Source organism: Psammomys obesus, unplaced genomic scaffold (genome assembly GCF_907164565.1).
Source record: "Psammomys obesus unplaced genomic scaffold, mPsaObe1.curated_primary_1811, whole genome shotgun sequence".
NCBI lineage: Eukaryota > Metazoa > Chordata > Mammalia > Rodentia > Muridae > Psammomys > Psammomys obesus.
Genome location: NW_026593055.1, coordinates 7,975 through 20,343, shown reverse-complemented (window position 1 = coordinate 20,343; position 12,369 = coordinate 7,975). Strand labels below are relative to the sequence as shown.

The window sequence follows — 12,369 nt, the reverse complement described above, 5'->3', positions numbered from 1 at the left end:
ATTTGACTCTAGCCTATCAGGTCTCATCTGGAGTGGCTGCATTGTCTTCCTCTGTGGCCTGGTAAGGCTGCTCCCCCCTCAGGGGGAGGTGATCAAAGAGCAGGCCAATCAGTTCATGTCAGAGGCAGCCTCTGTTCTCATTACTATGTAACCCACTTGGACACTTAACTGCCATGGGCTACATCTCTGCAGGGGTTCTAGGTTATCTCCATGCATGGTCCTTGGTTGAGTATCAGTCTCAGAAAACACTCCTGTGTCCAGATTTTTTGGTTCTGTTGCTCTCCTTGTGGAGCTCTTGTCTCTCCCTTCTTTCACACTCATAGCCAAACTTTTAGCAGAGTGCAGGGAATCTTATGAAACAAATGGTTCTTAAAGACATAAATAGGAACAGAGAAATAAGAACAGAGAAGTCTCAGAATTGTACTGAAATTATCAAGAGGTATGAACGTTAAAAGTTCTTCTTATGGGATATTTGCATCCATTTAAACTAACATTCGATACATAACAAAATAAGAGAACAGAACATTAAAGAGTCCATGATTGGTATGGAGCTGGGAATGCATTTATGTATCTCAGTGTGAATGATGGTTAAGAATATATGTTTCCTCCATCACTTGTTTGTTGTGTTTTCATTTTAGGGATGTTTGTAATGTGTCTGTGCCTCTGTTCTCTTATCTGTGAAGAAACATAGTGATTGCTCTTGACTCATGGAGCAAACTTAAGGAATAAATGCCTTGATATACATAAAATAATACAACGTCTACAAAACAAGGACTAAGAATACATATTGTTGTTATTATTCATCTAACTTAAATATCCAACATGTAAATTTTCATAAGGTCTTGATAGAATTGAATTTGTAATCTTGCCTATTTATAGTGCTATTATGGAAATAATTGTGTATGATCAAGCTCTTCCCTCACTAATTAGTCACATCAGAAAACAAACTGATTCCCTAGGAGCTCATAGTTTAGCCTGAGGACAATAAAGTTAAAAAGCATGGCCAAGAAAAATCTTGGATGTAAATAACCATTAGAACAAAAATATTATGTGTAATCAGGAATTTTTAAATGTGTCATAAGACTAGATCAACAAACTGTCAAATGTTTATGCTGACTAAAGCGTGAGAAGCTTTTGGTCTCATCAGCTCTTTGGCTTCATGGACTAATTTTCCCCAGTAAGGGTTCCTGAAATAGAGAGAGCAGTCTGTATTGTGGGGCAAAGAAGGTCACCAGTAGATGTCCCTAGGTGTACAAGTACCTATGGTGAGAACCTGAGTAAGAGCAAAGGGGAAGAAGCTAGTGACAGGCCGTGTCTTAACTGAACAAAGTAAATGATTTGTTGAACTTCTGTTCATAGGCGGGAAGAAAAATAATAAAGAAAATTAAAACCCACTGTGATTGGCTCCATTTGTTTTCCTGTCTTCTTTGTTGTCTGTGAATATAACTGTAGGAGATTAATTTGCTTTTTTTTTAATTTCATATTGGACAGTTTCTGGTAAACTGAAATATAATTTGACACATTTATAATTCATGTTTATAAGTCATGTAATTATAAAATATGACCAAAATTTGAGAGAATTTTCAGTCATTAAGCACCATTTTGTTAAGGGTCATTTAAATGCCACAGAGTGACATGGAGAGAAATCAGTTGAATTATTCAATAACTTTTTAGTTGGTCCTTTTTCCTATGGCATTCACTTTTATTGTGAAAGCCCATGTAGCTATTTCCAGACAGTTGTCTCATTTCATATTCTACTCAAAATGAAATTTCAGAGTTATTTCTTATGCCAAAATTGCATACCAGGCAAACTAAAGTAGAAAGTTATTTTTGCTTATAATATAGTAAATGTTAGTATTTTTAAATTTATTCTCATAACGTTAAGTAAACAGTATTGCAAAAAAATAACTCACTAAACTCTTTAGAGGGCTGGAGAGATGGCTGCCTGTGTGAGAGCACTTCCTGCATATACAGGAAGACCTGACTTCAAATCTCAGCACCTATTTAAAAGACCAACTATGGCTGCACATACCTACAACTCCTCGCTGTGCAAGGCAGCAGCAGAAAGATAGCTGTGCTTTGCTGGCTACCAGCCAAGTCAGAAAACAGTGACCTCCACGTTCAGTGAGAGACCATGTCTCAAAGGAATAAGACAGAGAGTTAGAAAACAAGGTACCTCCTCTGGTGTTTGAGCACACTGTCAGATATCATGAAGACAGACATATACACATTCTCATGCACACACACACACGTACACAAACATAAGAGAGAGAGAAACTTTAGTTTTTTCATTTAATCTACAGCATAAAATATGTGATTAGAGAATAGAGGGAAATTGAAACAAAGCAGAAATCTGTCATATTTCCCAAGTGTGTCATCACTGGATTTGGGGTGAGCATTTCATAAAGGATCGGTGACCTCACTAAAAATGTTTGTAAGGATAATAATAAGATCTGAAGTAGATGGCCAGCAAGACAGTTTGTCAATTAAAGGCTCTTGTCAGCAAGCCTGTCATCAAGAGTGGAAGGAGAGAACTGACCCTTCCCAGTTGACCTCCATATGTATACCTTGATATGCACACACACACACAGTATGAAAAGATAAAATTTTTGAAAAGTTTAAGAAGTAAACAAGATGGCACTTACCAAGGAAAGAAAGAAGGAAAGAAGGAAGGAAGGAAGGGAGGGAGGGAAGGAAGGAAAGAAGGAAAGGAAAGAAGAAAAGAAGGAAGGAAGGGAAGGAAGGAAGGAAGGAGGGAGGGAGAGAGGGAGGGAGGGAGGAAGGAAGGAAGGAAGGAAGGAAGGAAGAAAGGAAGGAAGGAAGGAAGGAAGGAAGGAAGGAAGGAAGGAAGGAAGGAAGGAAGGAAGGAAGGAAAGGAAAGAAGGAAAGGAAGGAAGGAGGGATAGAAGGTCCTATGTTATTAAAAACACATAACTACTCTGATGGTGCCAGTGCGTTCTCTACATCTCAAGCTATCTGACCCAATATTCTCTCAGAAAAGAAAGGAAAATATAGGAAGAGCGTGAGGGGAGACTTCCTGGAACAGTGAGTCTGAGGGCAGCACTGCGCCTGCAATGAAAACAGAAACAACACCCACGGGAAAATAGTGTGAGGTCATTCGTTTGAGAATCTCCAAGAAGTAAGAATGTGCGAAAGACTCAAGTTGAATAAATTTTGAAATATTCTAGATGTTACCATTCGAAAGAATTTATAGATGCTGTCGCACTGGGGAAAAACAAAGACAGTTATGGGAAACAGCCAGGATGATTAAGCCTAGAGGATAGACTCTGTGATGCTTTAGCATCTTTATCACCTGGAAACATGGCAGAAACGTGTATCTTAGAACCGCACACAAGACTTACTGAATCACAAACTCCAAAGTTTGGACCCCGGAATATGGCTTAACAAGCCTTCTGAGAGCCGCTGAATTTAGTAACTTTTGATTTAGAATTTCTAGGGAAGATTAATGTTTCATGTTTCTCTGATTTCTCTTAACTACAGGTAAGTGTAGTGTAGATATGGGATATCTTAGTTTCTCTTCACAGATGGGCATTATGTTGATATGAGACAATTTCTCAACTATATAATGGATGATCACTAGTCAAGGTAGTAGGTAGGCATGTATTTTCTCGAATTCAATTTGCTTAGCAGTAATTGGTTTCATGGATACCTGAAAATCAAAATTAAATTTTAACTGGTACCCAAATTCAGGCAGATAGAAAACAGCAGGACAAACACATGATTATTTGTATCCTTATGAAATACTGAACATACAATATTAAGATTTAAAATATTATGTTCTTAGTCCAGTTCTAACTGAAATATTACCACCTTGAAGTAAATATAATGAATAAGATATACTTGTAAAGTGGCAAGTGCAACTAAGAATAAAAAATTCAGGCTCTACTTTCTGTCCTTCCTTCAGTGAGATCAAAATAGTCACTAAAAAGTATGAAAGAAAAAAGAGAGTAACGGGAAATAAAGAAACGTCTTGTAAAAATATTACTTGTGCTCTCTCTCTCTTGCCTCGTCCAGAGATGCTCTCTGCGACCCATTCACCCTTTCCTTCCCTCTCTCCTTTCCCTTCCCTTCCCCCTTCCCTCTCCTTCCCCTTCCCCTAATAAACCTCCCACGTGGAAAAAAAAATAATACTTGTACTTGAGTTGAGTACACTCCAATTACTCTTCTTTGATACTTTTTGCACTGAGATTCACACCCAGGGCCTTACACATGCCAGGCAAATGTTTTACCTCTGAGCTACATACATTCCCAGTCCTTACTTGACTTCCAACTAAATTAAATAACAGACTAAAAGCAACTTTATAAACCATGGATGTAGCAGCATGTAATGTAATCAAAACAAGAGTGATTTACAAAGAAAACAACATTACTGTCAGGGAGACTGCTATTATGAGCTCTCCTGACAGTTCACTTCGTATTTGGTCATATATGCTATTGTTACAGTAGATAATGTAAGGTTATGTGACTCCAACTAATCTTATTTTGTCTCCTCAAACAAAATTAACTACTATATTACTAAAGACTACTAACATCTTTTTCTAACTTCATAAAAATGCTACATGTAGTATTATTTCTTATTTCTCTCTATGTAGCCTCTATATCATAGCATAAAACATATTACAAATATTCAGTGAGGATGTTCTCATGTAACTTTAAATTAAATACAAATACATTCACCATTTTTAAATGCTGCCTTTAATGTTCTCATACTACAGTACAAAATATACAAATCTAAAATATTAAGATGTACTTTTAAACACATCTTCTGCTGTAGACAAAGATAAAAATATAGTAAGAGCTAATATAGTTTTGAAAAACAATTTCTTCATAATCATAGAGAATTTATTGGATAATTGGTTACCTTACTATAAAAATTGCTTTGTGTGAGACCATTTTAATAATGTTTTGAAAGTTACTATTTGTTACTCTTGTCATTGAATTTCTTGAGTTAGAAAAATATTCTGAACTCTAATTTTTAGTCCATAGAATGTTCTAGAAAAACATGCACATATTTTTTTGAAGTGTTCTAAAAAGAAGAGAAAAATATTTTAAACCTTCTCTGAATTGTGTTTCTCCTTCCTTTGTTACAGGTATTCATTTTTTCAACTATATTAACCTTTTAAACAAAACAAAAAAATGGATTTTTTAAACTCATCAGATCAAAACTTGACCTCTGAGGAACTGTTAAACCGAATGCCGTCCAAAATCCTGGTATCTCTCACTCTGTCTGGGCTGGCATTGATGACAACCACCATCAACTCCCTTGTGATTGCTGCAATCATTGTGACTCGGAAGCTACACCACCCAGCTAACTATTTAATTTGCTCCCTGGCAGTTACAGATTTTCTTGTAGCTGTCCTGGTGATGCCCTTCAGCATTGTGTACATTGTGAGAGAGAGCTGGATTATGGGACAAGTACTCTGTGATATTTGGCTGAGTGTCGACATCATCTGTTGTACATGTTCCATTTTGCATCTGTCAGCTATCGCGTTGGATAGGTACCGAGCCATCACAGATGCTGTTGAATATGCCAGGAAGAGGACCCCCAGGCATGCTGGCTTCATGATTACAATTGTGTGGGTTATATCTGTGTTCATCTCTATGCCTCCTCTCTTCTGGAGGCACCAAGGAACAAATCGTGATGATGAGTGCATCATCAAGCATGACCACATCGTTTCCACAATTTACTCCACATTTGGAGCTTTCTACATCCCACTTGTATTGATATTGATTCTCTACTACAAAATCTACAGAGCAGCAAGGACACTATACCACAAGAGACAAGCAAGTCGGATAATGAAGGAGGAGCTGAATGGCCAAGTCCTTTTAGAGAGCAGTGAGAAGAGCATTAAACTGGTCTCCACATCCTATATGCTAGAAAAATCCTTATCTGATCCATCAACAGACTTTGATAGACTTCATAGCACAGTGAAAAGTCCCAGATCTGAGTTGAAGCATGAGAAATCTTGGAGAAGACAGAAAATCTCAGGCACTAGAGAACGTAAAGCAGCCACTACCCTGGGATTGATCTTGGGGGCATTTGTAATATGTTGGCTGCCCTTTTTTGTAAAAGAATTGGTTGTTAATGTCTGTGACAAATGCAAAATTTCCGAAGAAATGTCAAATTTTTTGGCATGGCTTGGTTACCTGAATTCCCTTATAAATCCACTGATTTATACCATCTTTAATGAAGACTTCAAGAAAGCCTTCCAAAAACTTGTACGGTGTCGATATTAAGTTAAAGAAAGCCTATTTTTGAAAGGTGGAGGCTTTATTTTTTTAAAGGGGGAAATAATTAAATGAATGTAAAGTAATAAAACATGTAAATTTTTAGAGGAAATATATTAAGACTGCTAAAATTATAAAAATATAAATTTATTTTTAATAGCACCAAAAAAGATGCATTAATTTGACCATCATTTCAGTGTTATCAAAATTAGAAAATAATTTGTGCAGCTTATAAATAATATTTCTCTATGCAAAATACCTAAAAAGATAACAGAAAAAATATATATACATACTATTAATTACAATGCTTTGCAGGTATAGATCTTACAACTAGAGGAATTTTCAATTGACATATTTCCATTGATAATTTCTGTATCACTTCATTGATTAACTATTAATTCATAGAAGAAGTATTATTCACTCCAATACTACTCTTGCCTCTTCTCCATCTTGTCTTTGCAAAAGGTGATGAGAAGGCAACAGCGGCTCTTACTTAGCCTCAGTAGAGTAGATATGAAACTCAGTAGCTTTGATATGGTCATCTTATTTGGACAATAAAAATAAAAATAATCATACAGTGAACTAAACATGGAAAAGAATATTTCAATATCCTGAACTTTCTGCACATTTGCTGCCTTCACTTTGTTTAACATCAAGTTCTAGAATAATATTATCTTAATCATAATATCAGTATTTGAAATCAAGGACCCATGGTTATAGAGCAGGTTTACTATACAATTATTATATAAGTGTTATATACATTGTCCCTTGTTTAGGAGTCAAACTTTAAACACTAAGTACCTTAAGTTACTCACTGTAACTAATATACTTCTAATATAAAATTTATTTCCTCTCTACTAATGTTAGTAAGCCCTGTTTTTACAATTCATCTCCTTATTGTAAGATTTGGACATTATTTCCTTTTTATTGTAGAGAATATAATAGAAAATATTAAAACTTCGACCTCACAAAAAAAAAAAAACTTTTTCTGTTACAACTAGGACATCTTTCATAAATCAAAACCATTTTAAAAACAACATATTTGAAAAAAACACACTTCTTTAAGTTGCAACTGAGTGTGCAAATATTCTTTCCTTGTGGAGTGTTTAAGAGGACATTAAATCACTTTTTATATATCTGTGAAACATTACCCGTGGTGTAACAGATATCAAGAGGTGTGATTTTATATAAAGCAATGAGACATGTCTTAGATAGAAGATTCAGGAAGTAATGAAACACAAATTCTTCTATCAATATATCTATAAATGAAAGAAGAAAGTACAGAATTAAAACTATACTAGAAGATAATAAACAAGGATCTAGCAAGTGAGTTATTTACATAGTCATGATGGTATAGAGACAAAACCGATCACATCTGGCTAAAGAACATTTTCATGAACAAAAGTAGCAGTTGAGCATGTGCAAATGAAAGGGCATAGCCCAAGTGGTGAGAGCCTAAAGAGGTCTGGCTTTGTCATGCAAAGATTGTGGGACTTGCCAAGAGTTGCTAGCCATTTAAGGCAACAAAGGGAGCCAGATTAAAGTTAAAATTGAACCTTAATGTCAAAAAAAAAAGTAACATACTGTCAGTTTTGTTACTACCTTTGAGTTATCAATGATGATTTTCAAAATATCACAAGCTGAGGCCAAATCTTAAATAAAGGGGATTGCAAAGAGAAGCTCCTCTGAATAGATCTAAGAAACAGAGAGAGTGCTGGAACTACTGTCCGCTTGCTAGAAACGGAGCCAGTAGCCTAGGTAATGGGTGGTGAAATGCTAAACTTGATTTTGGCAGTGGAAATAAAACAAAGGAAAAGGTAAGAGACGAAAGTGAAAGTGGAGGGCATAGATTACAGCATTTACTGCAGTAAAACGGCAGTAAAACGGCAGTACCAGCCCCTTTACCTGAAATAAGGAGATTAACTGATGGGCTCACCTGGGAAACAATGACTTTTTTGAAGTATGGAAAGTCCAGATGAGCCCAAGCTCATAGGCACTACTGACCACTTCTGGACTAAGCAAAACTGACATATAGATGAAATTAGATTGCCCTCTGACCTCATACCACTCTACCTCCGCGCTCCGCCTTGTGTCTTTGTCCTCACAGTGCTCTACCTCCGCTCCCATACCTTATGTCTTCCCTATCGTTCTCTGCTTGCTTCCTCTTTATGCCAAAGTTTGCCAAAGTTTGATTCTGTGATTTATTCAATCACCTCTCCACCGCCTGCCTCTGCCTCCCAAACACTGGGATTGTGAGCATATGCCATGACTGCCCAGCTGTGAAAACTCTTTTGTTTTGTTTTGCTTTGGTTTATTTTGCTTTGTTTTGCTTTATTTTGTTATAGAGTTGTATTTTTCCCCAGCAATTTTTTTTTTATTTATTACAATTTATTCACTTTGTATTACAGCTCTAGCTCCTTCCCTCATTCCCTCCCAATCCTGCCCTCACTCTTCTCTTCTGCCCCTCCCCCAATCCACTGATAGGGGAGGTCCTCTTTCCCTTTCATCTGACCTTAGCCTATCAGGTCTCATCAGAACTGGCTACATTATCTTCCTCTGTGGCCTGGTAAGGCTGCTCCTCCCTCAGGGGGGAGGTGATCAGAGAGCCAGCCACTGAGTTCATGTCAGAGACAGGCCCTGTTCCCCTTACTAGGGTACCCACTTAGACACTGAGCTCCCATGGGCTACATCTGTGCAGAGGTTCTAGGTTATATCCACACATTGTCCTTGGTTGGAGTATCAGTCTCAGAAAAGACCCCTGTGCCCAGAATTTTTTAATCTGTTGCTCTCTTTGTGGAGCTCCTGTCCCCTCCAGGTCTTTCTATCTCTCCCTTCTTTCACAAGATTTCCTGCACTCTACCAAAAGTTTGACTTTGTCAGAGACATAAACCACTAACAATTTCAAACAAAATAAACCCAAGCACAAATACTGCCTCGCATCTGAGTTAGGCCAAATCTCAGTTAGAGAAAATAATATCATAAGTGACAAAGAAGTTGTGTCTATCTCCCTGCGAACTCAGGGGAAAACTAAATTCACCTTTTCTATGCTGGAGAGTGGTCATTTGACAAAGGGGCTGCAGCACAGAGCAGCGTCGGTTCATCTGTGTTTGCCCCCCATGCTCTTCCAGCACTAATGAACACGAATCAGTGACAGTGCTTCAATACCTGTAAATGGTGGCAATGTAAGAGCTGAAATCTCAAATTTGCAGTTTTTCAAATGTGCACAGAACACATTACAGGTAACAAGGTTGACTCCTCAAAATGTAAACACTTTATCTTTAAATGAAAACTTTCTAAGTAGCCAAAAAGTGTTCACGAAGGAAAAATAATGCAATCTAAGTGGTTCCTTTCTTAAACAAATAAGACAGAAGATGAAAACATAAATATCAATGAAGGTGATTAAATACAAGATAAAAATTTACTTCCTACTAGAGTCTTAATACAGTGGAACCATAAAATCAATTAAAGCCTTTATTTTATTAAATAACCTAAATCTCTTCAAATGAAAGAAAGATGTATTGAAAACAAAGACAAGACACCAAAAAAATAAGAAAGTTAAATGAGTGGGTATCAAAATCAATCCAATATGTCCATATGCATAGCTATATACAAACTGCGTTCAAGTGTCATGTGCTTATGAAATGTGGGCTTTAAGTTTAGTTGAGGAACATGAACTGCCTGGGTTAATGTGTTTAGCCTTGCTTTGTTTTGTTCTTTTATTTTGTTCTACAAGACCTGTGACAAGTATCCAGTTAATAGAAAGTGATGAGTTTGTGTTTAAGAACAACCTCCCTTGGGAATTTAGAAAATCATCCTTAGTTTCGCCTCACTGAGGAGTTTGATTCCTCAGCTATGTGCACCTGACCTGCCTAAGGCACACATCCTCTTTTCTTACATCACTGTGCCAGTAACAAATTCATCTCCTTGCTGTGGCCTACACCCCATAGCCACACCCTCCATTTCAATCTTGTGCCTTTTACCAAGATTCTTTAAAAGGAATAAGTGGGGAAAGTAATTTAAATCTAATTGCTACGAAATGTATTCATTTGGTTCCCCCCATACCATGAAGGCAGACATATTCATAAATCCATCAGATATGTGTGTCTCGCCTTCAAGTTTTCTCATGAATTTATAGACCTATTTCTTTTTGTTTTATTTCTAGGTCAGAGAATCGGATTTCCTAAACTGTGCGGTAGATACATGAAATATTTTTTTCTTAATATATCCCAGAGTTCTTCAAAAATAATTGTGCTTACTTTAAAATACAACCCTATTAAAGTAACTAGTTCCAGAAGTGTACTTCCAGTGTCTTCCTAGTGACTGAATTCATCATGCTTACACCCTTAACTTGCCATAAAGTATCTCTAAAACCAAATAAATATTTTGTCATAAATAAAATAAATATTTTATAATGACTTGCCTTGGTCTTTTAACTTGTTTTGGTCTTCCTTCCATTATTTAAAATGAGGAATTTATCACTGAGAGAAACATCAGCTAACACTGTAATAATGTCTGGCCTTTGATATTGAACATCTACTCTAAAGTATTGTGGTGTTTAAAATCAATGTAGGAAAGATAGCATTAAAATTAACAAGAATAACAGAACGTGTGACCAGGACAGAAATCATAAAAATTCCTCTTTAGGAAAAAAAATATATAATTATTTTTATCAAGAGGAAAAACACATCATATTCAAGTAGTTTTCCATTAAAGCTTGTGTTTAATGTCAGTTCTATTCAGTTCTATAGAGCAAATTCTTCACGACACAGAAAACAGCTTTTTGGACGTAGAATGCACTACATTTAAAACCTGAAAAGGCAAACTTGAAGTCCCAATACTTCTGATAATCATTCACCTAATACTGAGCAATCCTCCTTTCTTCAGAGTAGGGTTGAAAGAATAAGAAGATAGTGAAAGTGGGCAAACATGCTCAAAGGTTAAAGGACTCCAAAGTGTAAGTCAGCATTATTGTTCCTCAGCACGGTACATCTGGCATGAGTGAGGGCACACTTTGAACCTGCAGACCCTCAGTGGGAGCCTGGGAGTCTGGAGAGAGGCCAGTCAACAGCAATGAGCTACTTCTCGCTCCCCTGGAGGCGCCATGCCCAGCAGAGCAGAAAGGCCAGCAGTCTCACCTAGCCACACAAAGGCCACCCCTGTGTGTTCTCACCAGTCTTTCTCCTTGCTCCGTTCTGCCACCCACATTGCTACAATCTTAGCATCATTTAACTTGTTTACCTTTGTAGAAAGCTGTAACATGATGTGTCTGCCCTATTAAAACCATAACCATAAGTACCCCTGCATTAATTCCCACGGCTGATGCATTCAGACATGAGCTCCTGTATGTCTCAGGATTATGGCTTAGTTTTTAGCCATTAAACATTTAAAAGAAATTTTCGTTTGAAATGAGAATTCTGATGTTTAAAACAAAACTGGTAGCCTATATTTTAGCTTTACAAAGGTGAAAATACTACTAAATTATATAAATACATCAATTTTTGAAGAAAGTAGTGTTGTATCTCTATTGCTCCCTCCAGTACATACAGACTCTACTGTGGCTTTTAGTCTTGATGTTAATGAGAGAAGAACCCTCTGGAAAATCATATCTCCCACTATCCTCCTTGGTCCTAATAAATGCCGTCTGCTCAGGTCTGGTCCCTCTCTCCAATGTCCTTATATTGGGAGCATCGATTTTTCAACCTTCATCTCCTGCTCAAATACCTTCCACTTCCTTACTGGTAAGCAGTGTGTCCTTCAAAGCACAGATAAGATTCCACTGTTGAACCCCAACTTCCTGCTATACCTAAAGTCAGTGACACATGACATTATTTCCATTTATTCCTTAGTCTCTTTAAATATTCTAATTTTATTCAAGACTATTTAGTTTTCATAATAACTAAAATGGCAACTTTAAGTTCATTAAGAGACATGTACTTGTTTCTTTGTAGATTTTGAGGAGATGTGAGCTTAGTTTGTTTGTTTGCTTTGGCCTGGAACTCACAGAGATCCTCCTTCCTCTGCCTCCCCCTGCTTCTGCCTTTTGAGTGCTGGAATTAAAAGTCCCAAGCCACCACTGCCCTCCCGCATGTTTGCTTTTTGCTATGTAGCCCTGGATGTTCT

At 37.0% G+C, this 12,369-nt stretch overlaps 1 protein-coding gene across 1 annotated transcript; it reads left to right on the top strand.

Moving 5' to 3' along the window:
* Positions 1–5,157: 5,157 nt before the first annotated feature.
* On the top strand, positions 5,158–6,258 carry Htr1f (5-hydroxytryptamine receptor 1F). The gene has a single exon (XM_055616226.1). It carries the CDS (start codon positions 5,158–5,160, stop codon positions 6,256–6,258), a length of 1,101 nt encoding a protein of 366 aa, XP_055472201.1.
* Positions 6,259–12,369: the final 6,111 nt, after the last annotated feature.

Excerpts from the sequence above, each read along its gene's own strand:
- Htr1f (XM_055616226.1), top strand. The coding sequence starts at position 5,158 with ATGGATTTTTTAAACTCATCAGATCAAAACTTGACCTCTGAGGAACTG.